Source organism: Euphorbia lathyris, chromosome 6 (genome assembly GCF_963576675.1).
Source record: "Euphorbia lathyris chromosome 6, ddEupLath1.1, whole genome shotgun sequence".
NCBI classification, from domain to species: Eukaryota; Viridiplantae; Streptophyta; class Magnoliopsida; order Malpighiales; family Euphorbiaceae; genus Euphorbia; species Euphorbia lathyris.
Window position 1 is genome coordinate 47,449,249 of NC_088915.1, and position 18,220 is coordinate 47,467,468.

At 34.6% G+C, this 18,220-nt stretch overlaps 2 protein-coding genes across 7 annotated transcripts; one reads left to right on the forward strand and one right to left on the reverse strand.

Annotated features, from left to right (window-relative positions):
- Positions 1 to 5,510: 5,510 nt before the first annotated feature.
- On the forward strand, positions 5,511 to 6,699 carry LOC136232688 (uncharacterized). Its single transcript, XM_066022030.1, has 2 exons — positions 5,511 to 6,074; positions 6,354 to 6,699. The coding sequence occupies exons 1-2, from the start codon at positions 5,562 to 5,564 to the stop codon at positions 6,669 to 6,671; spliced, it is 831 nt and encodes a 276-aa protein (XP_065878102.1). The 5' UTR covers positions 5,511 to 5,561; the 3' UTR covers positions 6,672 to 6,699.
- Positions 6,700 to 6,740: 41 nt separating this feature from the next.
- LOC136232687 (uncharacterized) lies at positions 6,741 to 16,844 on the reverse strand. 6 transcript variants are annotated; one of them, XR_010690574.1, is made up of 11 exons: positions 16,582 to 16,844; positions 13,636 to 13,957; positions 10,803 to 11,000; positions 9,768 to 9,893; positions 9,578 to 9,667; positions 8,807 to 8,896; positions 8,638 to 8,696; positions 8,048 to 8,198; positions 7,464 to 7,584; positions 7,259 to 7,375; positions 7,039 to 7,168 (listed from the first exon to the last, which is right to left on the reverse strand). XR_010690574.1 is itself a non-coding variant. In XM_066022029.1 (10 exons), exons 2-9 carry the CDS (start codon positions 13,936 to 13,938, stop codon positions 7,489 to 7,491), a joined length of 1,113 nt encoding a protein of 370 aa, XP_065878101.1. In that variant the 5' UTR covers positions 13,939 to 13,957; positions 16,582 to 16,844; the 3' UTR covers positions 6,741 to 6,847; positions 7,464 to 7,488. The 6 variants fall into 6 exon arrangements, 4 of the variants coding, with proteins under 4 accessions (XP_065878101.1, XP_065878100.1, XP_065878099.1 ...); XM_066022029.1 differs by lacking the exons at positions 7,039 to 7,168; positions 7,259 to 7,375 and adding an exon at positions 6,741 to 6,847; XR_010690573.1 differs by having other exon boundaries at positions 7,259 to 7,584.
- Between the last annotated feature and the right edge of the window lie 1,376 nt (positions 16,845 to 18,220).

The following is an 18,220-nucleotide window of genomic DNA, read 5'->3' on the forward strand; positions in this document are numbered from 1 at the left end:
GGAAAAATGGGTCAAAGGTGGGAAGGTCCATTCCAAATAGCTGAGTGTGTTAGTATACACACTTATAGGCTAAGGGAAACGAACAGCAAGTCGGTATCCAAAACTTGGAATGCAATAGCACTTAGGAACTACTATCAATAGAAGGTTCAACAAATATTTTATTTATTATGCTTTATTTTCCTAGTGCTATAACATCTCAATAAAAAGACATCTTACAATTATACTATTGAGTAAATTAATCAAGAATCCTTTACTCGCTCATATTAAAGGTCAATCTTATTCATGCTAAAAGGATTTCGATCAAAGGTCTTAAATCAAAAAAATTCTTTGATATAATACACTCGCTCTAAAACAAGGTACATGAGGTATTTTCTCAAAATAACAATTACATAGAACAATTGAATGGACTATATGGTTAATAAAGGATGCTTCATTCACAAAACTTGTTCAATACAATACAAAAATGAAGCTACAGAAGGCTGGGCAATAGGAAGATCAATCTAAGGGCCTAAATTCAGCATTACTTCACCATCAGATTGTGCCTAACTTAGTTTTAGATGCTGATAATCTATTGTTGGGCGTTATGCCAGATGCCGAGAAGATTAAAAGAGTGGTGCAACTATTGGCGGATCGGGATTTAAGGGAGGGGGCAAAACTCTATGTAAAAAAATTTTAAACAAAATAGCATTAATTGAAAAAAAATATACTTTAGTACATAATTACTATTCGATACAAAATGTCTTAAAATAAATAAAAAAAAAACTTCTAATGCTAAGTAGATCGACGACTACGAGGTGGCAATTGACATCTACGATCTGTCAATCGGGACGACAGCCATTTCGAGGGTTCCTTAGGGACCCGCGGGGAGGTTCACTCGTTGATCGAAAATAAAATTTATAGCTTGAAAACAATCTGCTGCCTCTACCTATACTGTTTCTTTTTAGGGTTAAGGTGCAAAAATACCCCTAATATTTTGGGTCAGGAGCAATTTTACCCCTAACGTCTAAAATGGTGCAATTTTACACATAATGTTTGTAGCCAAGAGTAATTTTACCCCTAACGTTGATAAATTGGATCAATTTCAAACACTATTATAAAATACAGTCATTTTTTTCTTAATTTTGCACCAATTGCATATTAATTTGTTCTAAAAAATGATATAATTTTTTTTGTAATTTAATAATAAAATTGGAGATTAATATTTAATATTAATATTTTTTATTTTTATTTTTGTCTAATTCGTACAAAAGACAGTTTATTTTTAATATTTTTTTTGTTATTTTTTTCACATCCCAACATATGTTTGTGATTTGTTACTGATAAAATAACGCATGTGTGAAGTGTAGATAACAAGATTCATGACCGAGAAGACAGTTTGATGAATTATTTCTCAAATTGACCCAATTTATCAATGTTAGGGGTAAAATTACTCTTGACTTCCAACATTAGGGATAAAATTGCACAATTTTAGATGTTAGGGGTAAAATTGCTCCTAACCCAAAACGTTAGGAACTAATTGATAGAGCAATACATTTTCAGATTAATTTTTGTTATGATAATCTAACGCAATTTTTGGACTAAATTTTTTTTATTATTATTATTTATTTGGGATGGTGTGGGGGTGGGGGCAAATGCCCCCTTTGACCCCTACATCCGCCCCCTGGGTGCAACACATAGATTGGGCGAGTGCACTAGGCCTTAACAGATACACATGTAATTTCTTCAAATATTTTTGGGGAATAGTGGGTTTGGATGTTTGCACATCAGTATATAGTTTCTTTTTGACGAGTGAGATGATGACTGGTTGGAACTCGAGCATTATGTTCCTTATTCCTAAAACGGTAGATGCGCTTCCTATTCAGGACTTTCGTCCAATTGCTTTGAGTAATTTCTGCTTAAAAATTGTTAAAAAGATTTTAACTAATGGACTCTATGATATCGTTAGAAAAAAATATTTCTATTAACCAGTTTGTATTTCGTAAAAATCATCGAACTCTGATTATTAAGACCTCTGAGGGGGTTAAAAAATCTTGAATAGGACTTGTTTTGGCGGGAATATGGTGATCAAAGTTGATGTTCAAAAGTCGTTTGATACTGTAGATTGGAATTTTGTTTTGGAAGTGCTACCTTCTTCCCTATTTTCTATTCTATTTAGGGAATGGATTCTGTCGCTTTTTTCCTCCTCTGGTATTTCAATGGTAGAGATAGAGGTTATTTTTGTTGTTCTCGTAGTGTCCGACATATGGTGATAATATTCTTTTGCTCCTAAAAGCGTAATATCAAAGAGCTCACTTATATTTTCCGTTTCTATGGTTGTCTTTGTGGGCAGTTAGTGAACTTAAATAAATCTTTCTCTGGATGGGATGGCAGGGCATCTCAAGTTTGTTATTAGTAGATCGTTACTTTTGTTGTTTACAAATGATGAGGGACAATGGCATGCGATTGGCAATGTTTCTCATAAAAAAAAAAGGATTGGAAAACTTATTGTTTAACGAAGATGGAATATAAATGCTTGAATGTTGGTCAAAGTCGATTTTGGTTGGATGTCCTTATGTTAAGAGTGCTCCACTTTTTGTCTTCTTATATGAGAATGCTTTTTGGTTTTGGATAATTGGTTATCTCCCTTTCAATTGGCAAGCAAATGATTTGTGTTTGGAAGCCCAACAACAATGGTTGCTTTTATTGTCCGGTGCATGGTATTTTCTGATTTTCTATTGGTATCAACCTTGTTAGGAATAGTGCCGGGATCTCTTCTTTAGTAAACTTATTTTGTTAAAGTCCATCATCATCCAATTGTGGAAAAAACAAAATAAGTTTTACTTTGTCAAAAACAAAGTAACCATAGAAGGCACCTCCATCCATGTCCTTCACTTGAACTACATTTAAACTAATCTAAAGTTACTTTTATAAATATATTTTGTTTTAGTTTCAATCACTTTCAATGACATATAGTCATTTTCATTTGCTTTCAACTTTAGCGACGAAACGTGTTAAATCGTTCAATTTTTTACGATGAAAAATACAAAATTCTTTAATTTTTTGTGACGAAAAATGCGGATTTGCGGCAAAATTGGGGAAAATCGGGCCATCGGCGGGGAATTGCGGCAGCGGCAGAAAGATCGGGCCCGTGGACTATGTCCACGCCAATTCTCCCAAATGGAGCAACTTTCCCCGCATGATCCAAAGGCTATAGGCTTAATATATTCTATAAGGAAGCTCCCTAAAAGGTTAGAACAAACGGGAACCTCTAGACGTACCTTTGGACAAGTTGTGGTGTATGGAGCTTATGTATGTCCGGCGGTAGTATGACCCGAGTTGGTATAAGACACACTATAGGGGGGACAGGGTCTCAGGCGTCGGATCTCCGCCAACCCTTGGGCCAGTTTTCAGGACTGGTTTAAGTGATCCACCCTAGTCCACTAGGGACTAGGAGAGTCGGGCATCCGGCCTTCGGGAAGGGAGGCGGATGTCTCCGTTCGGGTGGAATCCCGACGGACACTTTGGGTGGGCCCATAGTGCGAGATGTTTATACGTGGAGGCTTACCCACGATAAACCCCCCTGGGACGGATTACGGATATATGAATTAACGGGATGCATTCGGTTAAAAGGGGATAGACCCCTTCGGACGGTGTTGGCTGGCCGAGATTCGGGGAAACCTCGGCGCCACACGGGGCACTGGCTAAAATGTAAATTTTAATTTCCAACTCGTAATTATCCATTTTCGGGATTCGGATTGTCACATATCAATTATTTTGATTTTTTTGACAAAAAAATGTAAATTTTAATTTCCAACTCGTAATTATCCATTTTCAGGATTCGGATTGTCACATATCAATTATTTTCATAATTTCAATTATTGTTGTTCGAGTTTGTGATTTTGAAGAAAGAATTTTCAGTTTTTTATCAAAATTATGAAAAGGGCAAAAAAGTCTAAATGGGAGCGGTAACTAGTAATTTGGGAACGGTATTTAACAACCCACTTTAAATATATATATTTTGCATATTATACTTTTTAATACATCAGCGTGGTTGACATTTACAGGATAAAATTATTATTTTGCGGTGTTCAGGTCAATTTCGCATTAAAAAAAACAATGCTTGATAATGTTCAAAACCAATAACACAGAAGGAAAAAAAAAAAAAAAAAATAGGTTGTCTACATTTGTAAGGCCGATCTGGAAATGATACTGGCCTTTTAACATGTGTCCATAACATAAAGGGAAAATTACATAGAAACTATTTACAATCAAATCATAATTTTGAATTATGTCAAACTATTAAACTCAGTATTTTTGATAAATTTTAATGATTGAAATTTATAAATTATGAGTCTAGAATATATTTTTTAGGATTTATGATTTATGAATTGAAAGCTAGAATTTTTAAATTATGGTGTAAAATCAATAATATATGAAGAATAATGACATATTAAAAATTAACTTTTGTGATATGATTTAGTTGTAATTTTATACTTATGATATTTATGTATTTGACCCTAACATAAATGACAAAATTTTGACCCTAACATAAATGACAAAATTTTGACGCATTCTTATAACCTAATCCCATAACATATGGCCCATATATTTAATTATTTGGGCGGTAAGTTTTTTAAGAACATGTGTATAATTTTCATTTGGGCCAATAATATTATTTCAGCAGTCTAATGTTTAATAGCTTTAGATTTTCATTTGAATTAAAATTCAACCTAACCCAACTCATCCAACTCATTCAATTTGAATATTACATGGAGTAGGACAGGACAGGGATTGCATTAACTATCCCCAACCACTGGTCTATTAAGAATTCCCCATCTCCTCCCCGAATAACATATGGAGAAAATTTTGACTACCATCCCCGCCCACGAGAAATCCCCATCCCTGAGGGGAATCCACGTCCCCATTTAATTTTTTAATTTCTTTACTTTTTTTAAGGTTCCAAGGTTTTGATTATCTAAGATTTCCATCCTCACGGAAAATTCCTATCTCTGGTGCATGCATTGCTTATTAGCTTTTTTTTTTTATTATTTTATAATTTCTACTCCTAATTGCATAGGTTCTGTTTTAATTTTAAACCAACCTAGTTAGAGCTCTTACTTAATCTATCTTAATTTATTTTAGAATATATTCCGTTTTAAAGCAAACAGGTTATAACTCAATCTTTTTAGTTTATTTTTTTTAATTTATCTAAATCACATATATATTTTTTTAATATTCAGGTATTTAGTCGAGGATCCCCGTTGGACACATTCAGGACGGGGATCGGGGACAAAATAAAAATCATCCCCACCCCATGGGGATCACAAACGGAGATTCCCCGTCCCCAACGGGGATGGGGAATCCCCAACTAATTGACAGCCCTAGAATGGAGTGGGTTGGATTGAATGGATTGGGTTGATTGTTATCCACATGTAAGAATTTAATTACATATGGGCATATAATTTCCTAAAATAATAATAATAATATTAAAAAACCAATACCATACATCAAAAGAAAAATCTGAAATATAATATCTTAAAAAGAAATATGGTGGCCATACATTAAAGATTCAAGGTTAAGCCATGGCACACAGCCTAGCGAACCTCCCAGCCAACAAGAAGTTGTTCTCTTCCTCCACTCTTTGCTCCAAAAGGCACAAAGTTGTTTCAGTGAAAATTTTGAACACTTTGAATGAAGAGAAAGAAGGCAGAATCAGGAGACTTGTTGTGAGCCAGGAAGGTAGGACCAAACTCAATCTATATCCTGACAGGGAATTCTATGCCTATCCAAGGTTTGTAACCCATGTGGATGATGGATTCCTCTCCACATTGACTAATCTCTACAGACAAAGGTTGAGACCTGATTCTGAAATTCTTGATCTTATGAGCTCTTGGGTCAGCCATCTACCAACACAAGTGATGTTTAAAAGAGTGGTGGGTCATGGTCTTAATGCACAAGAACTTGCTAAGAATCCAAGGCTGGATTACTTTTTTGTGAAAGATCTCAATCAAGATCAGAATCTGGAATTTGAGAATGCAAGTTTTGATGCAGTTGTTTGCACTGTCAGTGTGCAGTATCTGCAACAACCTGAGAAGGTTAGTCTCAAGGTTTCCAAACAAAAAGATCAAAAAACACCCAAATGCTTTTAGGCAGGTTTTTCCCTTAAATACAGTAACTATCCATGAAAGGTTGGTGTTTTTTGACAAATTTATCAGTAAAATTCCTTCCACAGAGATAAAACTAAGTTACGACAAACGTTAATGGCATGAATGATCAAGCCACCGAATAGGTTAAGAGTATCTTTCACATTTCGGTATAGTTTTACTGAAGTTCAGTGACCAAATTTAAGAATTTGAGACTGCAATTGTCTGCAGGTATTTGCAGAGGTGTTCCGAGTGCTAAGGCCTGGAGGGGTGTTTATTGTGAGCTTCAGCAATCGGATGTTTTACGATAAAGCTATTAGTGCATGGAGAGATGGCACTGCATATAGTAGAGTCCAACTGGTCGTGCAATACTTCCAGTCTGTAGAAGGATTTACTCAACCAGAGATAGTCCGAAAACCACCTGCAGCTCGACCTCGACAGAACAAATCACCCTTTGATTGGTTCATGGGGTTAATAGGATTGTTGTCTGGCTCAGACCCTTTCTATGCTGTTTTAGCCTACAAGAACTTCAAAACTGTATATGACTGACCATATTATTTCAAATCGCTTTCTCATACTTGAATCTAATAATGCCATTCATGACTTTATCAGTGTAATGGACTCAAGTGCATACTGAAACTGAGACAATTATATACCTTTATTCAATCAAAATACTGGGGTTTGAAACTGAGATCACGGAGAGGTCTTCCATTCCGGTTGTAATTCTGTCAACCATGATAAACTTGTTACTGCATTGAATCTAAGATTTGGGGTAATCGGTATGTTAGTATTTGGGTCTCAGTAAACGAAAATAAGAAAAGAAGAATCCCTGCTTTACTTTCTGCAAGGATGATAATTTAAGATGGCGATGGGTGTGAGTATTTTCGCATGAAAATCAATTAATTCAATAACAGCGAGTCAAAAAGTATGAAACTACACATTAACTCATAATTCCAGTGTACATGTATTTCTAATGAACAGGTGTCCTGTCTGTACAACTCACAGCTCTTTGACGTTCCTTGATAGGAACCCACGTTTCTCAATACCTGTCAACGGTTGTTTACAGTGCGTGAACAAACCATGAAACAAGAATGTGTTATGGTTTTGCTAAAAATTCAAAAGCAAAGAATCTGTACCCTTTATATGCAGAGTTTTATATATATCAGTCGAAACTGGTCTGACCTTAGCAAAACATCTCTAACTTGTGCAACTTACTTTTTCAGTTATGACTTGCACTTGATGTTAATGAAAGTCTGCATTCCTACCAACTAGAGTAAGATTGCAGAAATACACAAGCAACCAACCGCAATATTTACGCTGGAAAAGGTTTCAACAACTTACATTGAAAAACCTCAACTACTTGATATCATGGGACCATAGTTCGGTTGCCTTGAAATGAGAGCTTTCTAGCCTTTTCAACTGCTTCAGTGTAGTAATACAACCTCCAAAGTGTTACATGATCCTGGTCAAGGCAACATATTAGAAAGTATTCAGAAAATGTAAATCAAGTAAGAAAAGAGTGACATTATAAATTCCAGTCTCATATTGTGCCCTAACAATATCAACTGTATTTGAACTGTTAGTCAATCATTGTAAGTGTTAATATCACTGTTTCCATTGTTATTGTAGGAACCATATAGAGATTTTCAACTCATAGGAATCATCAAAGGCCATATTATAGATCCAAGGACCAAACTGTATTTTTATTGTTTGATATTGTTGTAGAATAGAATGGATCAAAATATCGATGTTTCCAAATGCGAGCGATGGCATCTGTTTGTCATAACAAAGTATTTCGGAATTGATCTCCTCTATTAATATATTCACTTTTTCTTGCATAAGTAGCAACTTACGTCCTTCAATAATACTCTTTTGTAAAATACCATATAAAAACACAATTTGATATTTCAACCTAGGTTCTTTACCTGTCGCTCCAAATCAACAAAAATTTCATCAGAGCACTGTGCTTCCGCTAGCTTGTTACGTTGAACAATTTCAACAACACGGTTGAGATTTTTTGGTGGTAGCTTCTGAATTAGTTTCTTAAGATGCTGCTTCTCATTAGAACTCATGGGCCTGCAGGGTGGAAACATGCAGTTTGAGACAACGTAATAATAGAAGGCAAAATGTCAATTTGTACACATACAAGAATCTGTAGATTAGTGCACTTAAGCATGGTACAGGTTGCTATGTTAAAGCCCATAGTAAAACACTTCATAAATTGCAACTTCAAATCTTACTACTGGCTATATAGTCTTAATAATACAAAACCATTGCAAGCAAAAGGATATTCTTCTTCATAATCATCTATCATGTTCTGAAATCAGATTTCATCAAAACACTTCCTACAATTTTCTTCATCATTTTTGTAAAGTATCATGTCTATGGAATTAATCAACTTAAAAAGGTCACATTTGCATAAATGGAATTTAATCAACTACAGTTGCAGAACATAACACTTAAACAGCAGAGTGTAACTATTGGTTTTCTAAGTTTTGTGTCAAATATAGCATGCCTGCATGTAGAAACCACAGCATCCAGAAGTTCTTCAAGCTGCTTCTCCATGTGACCTAGCTGAAAAACAAGCACCATTCCTTTGCTCAGCTACTATCCCAAGAATAAAAATTGCTAATGCATATCCTTGATAAAGAGACAGAAAAAGGACATCAATTTCAGAAACTTACTGTTGTGAACAGTTGATCAGAATATTTCTTCACTGCCTCTTCAACTAGAGAGCTATCATTCACCAGTAGGAACTGTAGATCATCATCACTCTAGAACAAAGGAAAAAACAAGGAAAAAAGTACAAATAGCGACATTTATCAACAAGTCAATGAATGCCTCTACCAAAAGAAAAAGAAAAACAACAGACACTTCCTGTGTTAAAACAGCTCCATGTGATTGTGTAGAAAATGATTACTTGAATAAAAAAAAGGGATAAGGCACAACTTTAGCCTTATAGTTGGAGAAGAACATATAAAACAGTTCAATCCTAGGCCTAATGTTATATGGATGGAGCACTTTCAGGCCCAACTAATGGCAGGACAAATCAAAGTCCGTTTCTCATCAACTCCTTGTCACCCATGAGCCACATGGGCCTCTTTCATCAGATCGGACCATCAATTAACTTCCACATCATGTTGATATGGCACTCAGCAAAATTGAAAGAGAGAAAAACGAGACAGTTGATGTCCAGCATGTGCAGATCATGTGATTTTTTTTATCTCTAGCTGAGAGACACGTCATGTACACGTGGATGTTAATTAATGGTCAGGCTGACAAAAGGAGTCAACTTGGCAAGTAGGTGGCAAGGAGTTAATGGGAAACAGGCTTTTTGTTTTGCTGCGCTGTTTATGTACGTTAAGTCTTAATTTGTTCTTCCCCTACAATCATAGGGCCAATATTGTATTCTATCCCAATAAAAAAAATGCTATGCACTTTTATGCACTTCTCACCTCTCCATTTCCTTTATCACCCGACGTATCTAATCCCAAATGAGATTCACCTTCCCTTCCAGCAGCAGTTCCAAGATTATTACATTGAAACTGGGGAAAAAGCACCAAAAGATATGCATTTTGTCACTGGAAAACTCTCTCTGTTGAAAGAATTACAGACAAGTCAATTTGAACAGAAAGAGTTGGCTACCTTTCCTCCTGGATTAAGGGATGTAGTACTGCATTGACCCAAATGCTTCTGTACTCCATTCGACTTTCCTTTTAAGGGCACAGCAACATGTGAACATTCTGAATCCGTACATTTGGATGATGAACCCTGTTATCCCAAGGAATTTATACATAAATCCTTTTAAGTATAAGCTTTTAGAATAATTGTTGTTATTTTCTAACACTAGAAATAAGGTAAAAAAAAGCACAAATACTTTTATGGAACAAAAGATTAGCTACATAGTAAAGACTTCCAACAAAAGAAGGATAAAAAAAGAAATATGACATTTGCATATGAACATAACAAATTAAAAAGCCTGAGAGCTTTACTCTAAAACTTGCATGAGAATGTGAAGAGCAGGTACTTCGTTTTCAGGATTTGTAATAAATGACAGTGATTATATATTCTGTCAGTTGTACCTTCTGCCATAGTTGTTTGTTGGCACATTTTTGTATTTTGAGACATGGGGTTTATACCATAGAAAAATTTAAGATTCTGCACGAGCTTTTGTTGTTTTCTACATTACATATAATGATTGCACGCGACAATGTAAGAAGAATATGAGAGTTGTGCTTCTTAAGACAAAAATTGCATATTTACTTGCTAAATGAGTTGCAATGACTACAACTATGAAGATATTACCGGTTAGACCACTAAACCTTTTCATTCGTAATTTTATTTATTCATTTTGTTGCAAAGAGGAATTCTTTTAAGGGTTAGCTAGAACTCAAAATCACCGGATTGAATTCACCAGAAGTGTATCGATTGAGTTACACCTAAATGGTATGCATCCTTTTTTGTTACACTATTGGTTCATACATCAATTATAACAACAGCTGATTAACCAAGTTTAACAAACTCTGATAATAAGAATAGGGTAAATGGGAAAGTGGTCTGAGTTCTCAACAGAAATATGTTTCTCATCATAAACGTAATGCTGCAAAAAAAAATTACTTTGGAAAAAAAAAAAAAGCAAGCAAGCTGCTATATGTACCAGGAAATATATCATATGTATACCTCTCCACATGATCCGGAACTAACAGGGCTAGCAGTTCTGCTGATGCTAATTGATGAGGAAGGTAATGTCTTGATTCTCTTGTTTGAACTTTCTTTTGATGTCCCATCATTAGCTATTTCATCTGTATCATCTGAACTTAGCTTTCTTCTTGTGATCTGTGATTGTAATCGATGCATTGCTTTAGCAGGATCAAGTAACTGCCAAATTGTAAATTCAGGATTAAAGTACATACCTTCGGTAGAAATTTTACTAAAATTCATGAAAGGAATTAAGAAAAGGTGCAAAACAAGAAAGAAACATCCAGTCAATGTGTAAAGAAAACGGCAGGGATTTAGTGATTCTGCTCTCTATCCCACATAACAGGAGATGAAAAGAATATAATTATATAACTGTTACACCCTGTAACAACAGTATCTTAATCATGTTTTCACATTTCATAATAAATTCAACAATTTGCAAACAACAACACATTTAGCTTGTAATCGTTTCATCAGTAGCTCCATTTAGGAGTCAGAATCACTTTGAATAGAATAGAACTTGTTTCCCCTTCTAAATCAAGTTCATATGAACTGGATTTCTTGTCGTCAAATTGTGAATATTATTGCTTGAAATTAACCTACACCATAACCCACACATGGTTGCTAATAGCAACAGCAAACAGCCTATATCGCATTTCTATTCGGGTACACAAATTACTGTCCCTATATTTGGGTAAACATATTACACTAATCAGTCCGTGCCGTTTTAGAAATAATTATATAGTCCCTCAATTTTGTTTTCATCTAACTCTTTAGTCCTTTTGTCAAAGTCAATGATCAAATAAAATTTAAAATAACATTACCAAACCTTGTTTTTAATGATGAAACATTTAGTTTTCCTATTTTATGTTTTTTTTCGCATAATCTTTTTATTTTATATTTTTTTCTCAGATGATCTTAATCTCTCCAATATTAAGTAATTGGCTTATTAACTTTTATATAATTATAGAACTTTAATTTAGTGGCGAAAAACTGATTTCATTAGAAAAAATGCAAAATACTTCAAAAATTACAAAATTAGAAGCAGAGCAATACAAATTGTAAACAACAACAACAACAACAACAACAACAAAGCCTTAGTCCCGAAATGATTCGGGGTCGGCTAACATGAACCATCATATAAAACCGTGAAAATCAAGTCGTGTCAGCGACACAGATTCGCTCCCTCCACTCCGTCCTATCCACTACCATATTTTCCTCAATTCCCAATAAACTCATATCACTCTCGATCACCCTCCTCCAAGTTTGCTTAGGTCTTCCCCTACCCCTCACCACTACATCCCTTTGCCACTCTTCGGTTCTCCTAACCGGCGCATCAAGCGCTCTACGTCTCACATGGCCAAACCACCTTAGTCGGTTTTCTCTCATTTTATTCTCAATAGATGTAACCCCTACTTTTGTCCTAATTATTTCATTACGCACCCGGTCCTTTCTCGTGTGACCACACATCCATCTCAACATACGCATCTCCGCCACCGACATCTTATGGATGTGGCAGTGTTTCACTGCCCAACACTCCGTACCATATAACAATGCTGGTCTAATTGCCGTCCGGTAGAATTTTCCCTTCAATCTATTAGGCATGCCGGGATCACAAAGGAAACCCGTAGCACTCTTCCACTTCGACCAACCAGCTTTAATCCTATGGGCAACATCTCCATCTACTTCTCCATCCGTTTGGATAATAGATCCTAAATGATCAAGATTAATAATAATAATTAATTTTAATTTAAAGATATTATAATAAATAATAAAGAAAGTGACACTAAAAATTTAAAAGAATAAATAATAGATTTTTTTTATATAACTAATATACACAAGTATAAAAACATCAGTATACACGAACTTCATTAAGAATATTTGGATTAAAATTGAAAACTAAAAGATAGGTTTTATACTTACATAACTAAGGGAAATTTTGTACTTTAATATACAAAAACAAAAGAAGGGAATAAAGAGTTGTCAAAGACAACTTAAGGACCTTTTAACTATAAGCTTTTATAATAATTGTTGTTATTCTCTAGCACTAGAAATAAGGTTAAAAAAAGCACAATGACAATACAAGATTAGCTAAGTAAGGACTTCCAACAAAAGGAAGGATAAAAAAATTAGACATATAACATTTGCATGTGAACATAACAAATTAAAAAGCCTCAGTTTTTATGGACTCAAGAACTAATAAATTGTTTACTTTTTCTATAAATGGTATAGGCCAAATTGGTTTTACAAAAACTTAATTTGAAGTAGATGAGTTTTACCATCACAAATTATAATCTTGTGTCAATTCTGAAACTAAGTGACAAGTTCGGGGATGTCAAGATGTCAAGATGGATGATTCTATTTTCACCTTCTCTTTACAAAATTTGCATGAAACCACCAATGACCTGAAGCTGAAAATAGAATCATCCATTGATATTATAGATTTGGTGGTTAACGGAATGGTGTTTTACGATACTTCTGTATTCTTCAAATAAAAACTAAAAGTCAAAGTGACATCAAACATGTTATCCCAAATACTTAGTCACTATACCAACAAGACATTCTCTCTCCACCTGGAAATCTCACTCTTTTAACAACGTAAGAAGTTCACACATAATGAAGGTGTTAATAAAGGCTTCACACGCATATGAATAATTGATAAGGGGTTTAATATTAACTGTTCAAGACGCTTGATGGCACCTCTTTCCATTTTAAATGCATGAAGGCATGCCAATCTTTTTCACCTATTCACCACAATATTTTAATGCACAAAAGCTTCTTTAAAAAGCATAAAGACATAAAAGTTCGAATGAACCTCGTCAACTTCTGGTGTCAACATTTCCACGCTCTGTCGAAGCAGTGCATTCAAGCTTTCTTTCTTTTGGTTTGATAGCCCAGCTCCAACATTGTTACTGAACATTGAACCAGAAGAAGGCTCAGTCTTAACAATGTGACTAACTTTCCCACATCTATGTCCAATCAATTTAGAGTCAGCATGTAGGAAATCCTCATTTTGTGAGAGCAACTCTTTCACTTCACATGTGTAGAAAGTGAAGTAATTTGGTGATGATATAGTCAAGTTAGCTGAAGCAACCAAACCACATGGTTTCTCTGACATGATAATTCAAACAAATATGCTGCAAATAACAATGATAATAAATCAATAGGTATTTGAAAGTTGGGAAGATAATATAGTTTCATAGATTAGGTCAAATTCAAAAAAAAAAATTGACCCTACTTCTCGTAATTAGTAGCATATATTCTAAAACACATTAGAATGAAAATAGAAAAAATTCCATGCAAATAAAATCAACTAAATTACACCAGTCTCCATAGTTATTAAAGGCGCAAGGCGCACTAAGGCGCAAGGCGCGTCCTGGAGCATTGGCTCAAGGCGCAACTTAAGGCATAATCTACTGAGCTCGATGAAAATTATCAATACTTTGTTTCTGCCCTTTTCTTTTATTTTCTAAACTAATCTCAGCCATTCATCTCATTTTTAATCCATAGCTAATAATAAAAGAATTTAAAAAAACCCAAAAAACCCTAAACAGCCCTAACGAAGCCGAGGCGCGCCGGAGCCAGGCGCTGTAAGGCGCATTGACAGCGCCTGCCTCTGTCATCTAGAGGTGCTAAGGCTGGAGCCTTAGCCGAGGTGCACCTTCAATAACTATGCCAGTGTCGCCTCAAACTCTAGTTGTTTCACGGTTTAGTCTCTCAACTTCATGTGTAATAAAAACGAGCTTAAACTTTGCTCAAATGTAACACATAAGCCCAATAAGTAATTGACAGTTCTGGCATTCCTTGGTACTTGTTTTCAAAAAGGACCTGGTTTGATTGAGACAAAGACTTGTGTTGCACCTACAATACCAAGTGTAAAATTAAAGGCTGGAGATGGTGACTTACTCGAGAATCCTGAAAAATACAAAAGAAATGTTGGGTAGTTGATATATCTTACAATCACATGCCTGGTAGGAAATTAGCATAAATGTAATTCTTCGAGCTAAGAAATTGGGGTAGTTGTACAACTAGCCTTCCTTAATCAACATGATGTATATAAATAGATGTAATTCTTCAAAACCAATATACACAATTATTCTTCTTTCTTTCACACACTTTTGAACTTATTATTAGTTAACCAATTAACAAAAGACCTTAACTAGTGCACTGGGTTTTTATCCTACTTATTGTCATTTTTAGGAACTTGGGATGAAGCATATTATTTGTAAAGGATGCCTGGTGAATCGCTTGTACGCTCATGGTAACAAGTGCCAACAAGCTATTCTATTTTACAACTTCATTATAAGTTTGGTAATATTCCTCTTCCAGTTTGTTACAGATTTTCCTTGATCAGCATGTTGATTATACGAAATCAACATGGGTATCAAAGCCTAGTTTTGGCATACGGAATGTGTATAAGCAGGTGTAACCTTGTATGGCATACAAGGTGTGATCTTTCAGTATCCATATAAAATTCATTGTTCTCACTCTCTCGTACATGATATCATAGCCTAGTTTTCCGGATTTAGTTTCTGAGTTGAATTCTCAAACTCTACTTTTTGTTGTGAACGATTCAAAGACAGGTTCCATTTTAGACAGAAAGAAATGCAAATATTCAAACCATTAGCAATATCAAAACATAGTACTTATTACAACATTAATTCATCACATCTTCTCGATCATCATTCGTCAATTGTGAAAAGAGGATGATCATTGGTAAAACAAAAAAATATAGTTCATGAACCATATGAGATTCCCATAGAAGTATGGAAGGGTGTAGGAAATGTAAGAGTTTGTATGGTTCGTCCTCAGTAACAGAGTATAATAATTATAGATGTATCAAGCTCATGAGTCATACTATGAACTTGTATCAGATGGTCACTGAACCAAGGTTGAGAAGTTGTTCTGAAGTGTGAGAATTAATTTGGCTTTATGAACAGAAGTTGACTATGGAAGCTATATTCCTCAAAAGAAGTTTGGTGAAAATGTACAACTAGCCAAAATATGACCAACATATGGTTTCCATGGACCCTGAGAAAGCTTACGATAGAGTATCAAGAGAGGTTCTCTAGTTCAAATTGGAGAAGTAGAAGATTCATGCCAAGAATATTCATGCAACTAAAGACATGTATAATGAAGTGGTTATGGCTGTGAAGAACCTTAACTGGGGAATCAAGAGAAATCCCTATAATTGTTTAGTTAACAATCTGCTTTGAGTTCTTATCTTTTTACCTTAGTAATAGATAAGCTTAACCAAGCATATTCAGAGGAGATCCCCTGATGAGACTTGAAGAGGGAGTAAATATTAAGTTGGAAACTATGCGAAGTACACTAGAAGATAAAGGATTCAAGTTGAATTGAACAGAATTAAGCATATGCAAGGTAAATTTCAAAATAGTCAAGGCTAATATAGACGTTAAAGTGTGCCTTGGAGGATGCCAGTACCTTTGTCTAACTACCTCCTAAAATTAGGATTTATAACTCATAATACATAAAATATGGCAGAGGAATGATGTCAGACATAAGAGACTAACAAACAGATTGTATATTGATATTCAAAGATGGAAGAGACTAACAAACAGATTGTATAATCATCTGAGCTTACAAAGATGGAAGAAACTAACAATACTACTACCCTAAATAGACCAACCAAGCAATGCGGCAGAAAAATCCCAAATAACCACCATGAACAGAAATTTAACCCAGAAATTAATTCATCACAAACATGAATAATAGAAATTTAACCCAGAAATTTACTTACATCGCATGTACGAGACGGAATAGAACGACGAGACGGAACGACACTGTGCAAAAAGGAACGACGAGACGGAACGACGCTGTGCGAGACGGTGGAGGAACGAGAGCGCTCGGAAGGGATGAACGGTGGAGGAACGGATGGAGGAACCGCGGTGGAGGATGGAGATCGATCGCTAGGCAGGTGGTGGTGGTGGTGGTGGCGGCGGCGGTGCGGCGGCGGCTGGCTGCTTTGCGAAGCCCCTTAGTTTAGGTTTTGTCTGCTGTTTGATAGAACTCAAATCAAGTGCTCAAAAAAAAAACAAAAAAAAAATAGTGGGACAGGGATGGGGAAAAAATAATACATTTTAGTATTTTAATCTTATTTAAACTATATAACATTAAGGGTTAAGGTGCAAAAATACCCTTAACGTTTTGGATCAGGAGCAATTTTACCCTTAACGTTTAAAATTGTGCAATTTTATCCCTAATGTTGGAAGTCAAGAGCAATTTTAACTCTAACGTTGATAAATTTGGTTAATTTGAGAAATAACTTATCAAACTGTTTCTCGGTCATGAATCTTCTCATTTACACTTCACACATGCGTTATTTTATCAGTAACCAATCACAAACATACGTTGGGATGTGAAAAAAATAAGAAAAAAATATTAAAAATATACTGTTTTTTGTACGAATTGGACAAAAAAAATTCAAAAAATTCACCGAATTTATAAATATTAATCTCCAATTTTATTATTAAATTAAAAAACATTATATCCTCTTTTTAGAACAAATTGATATGCAATTGGTGCAAAATAAAGAAAAATGACTGTAGTTTATAATAATGTCTGAAATTGATCCAATTTATCAACGTTAGGGATAAAATTGCTCTTGGCTACAAACATTAGGGGTAAAATTGCACCATTTTGGACGTTAGTGGTAAAATTGCTCCTGACCCAAAACGTTAGGGTATTTTTGCACCTTAACCCTAACATTAATTTGAGGGATAAGATTGACTTTTCCATCCTATTAAAATCGCAGGAGCTTATCCCACCTCCGTATACCACCCCCCTCCTGGGTATAGAATTTGAAGGATAAGAAGCTTATCCCTCATTCGTCTACTCTTCTATCTCCCAATCAAACACGGGATAACTTATCTCGTGTTTTTTATCCCTATCCCACCTCCTATATCTCTTCTAACAAACACTCCGTTAGTGAAATAATTTTTATAAAAATCTTAGTTGTTAATGTTTAATTTAAAATATTAAGTTAAATATTTTGACTTATCAAAATAAGTGATTTTTAATTTAATTAACTAATTTAAATAATGAAGACGCAACCGTTATTAAACGCATTTAAATTAAATAAGTAATTAATATTTTAATTTAAGTGATTAAGTTGGTTATCAAACAAGTAAAAAAACAACCAATCGTTGGTTGGCGCAGTGGTAGCATGGTTTAACCAAAAAAAACAAGTAAAAAAACAAATATTAGATAAAAGAATAATAAAATCGTTTTTTAAATACTGGAAGAATAACAAATATTGAATTAAAAAAATAACAAATATTTAGTTTAGGTTTATGTTTTGAAAAAGAATAAGTATAATTAATATATTTTTTTATTTATTATATGTTTGTATATAGTATATTAGTATTAATACAGTGTGT

Excerpts from the sequence above, each read along its gene's own strand:
- LOC136232688 (XM_066022030.1), top strand. The coding sequence starts at position 5,562 with ATGGCACACAGCCTAGCGAACCTCCCAGCCAACAAGAAGTTGTTCTCT. Across the intron at positions 6,075-6,353 it reads ATCTGCAACAACCTGAGAAG|GTATTTGCAGAGGTGTTCCG; the intron begins GTTAGTCTCAAG and ends AATTGTCTGCAG.
- LOC136232687 (XM_066022029.1), bottom strand. The coding sequence starts at position 13,938 with ATGTCAGAGAAACCATGTGGTTTGGTTGCTTCAGCTAACTTGACTATA. Across the intron at positions 8,199-8,637 it reads GCTGTGGTTTCTACATGCAG|GCCCATGAGTTCTAATGAGA; the intron begins GCATGCTATATT and ends TCCACCCTGCAG. Across the intron at positions 7,585-8,047 it reads TTGTTGATTTGGAGCGACAG|GATCATGTAACACTTTGGAG; the intron begins GTAAAGAACCTA and ends TGCCTTGACCAG.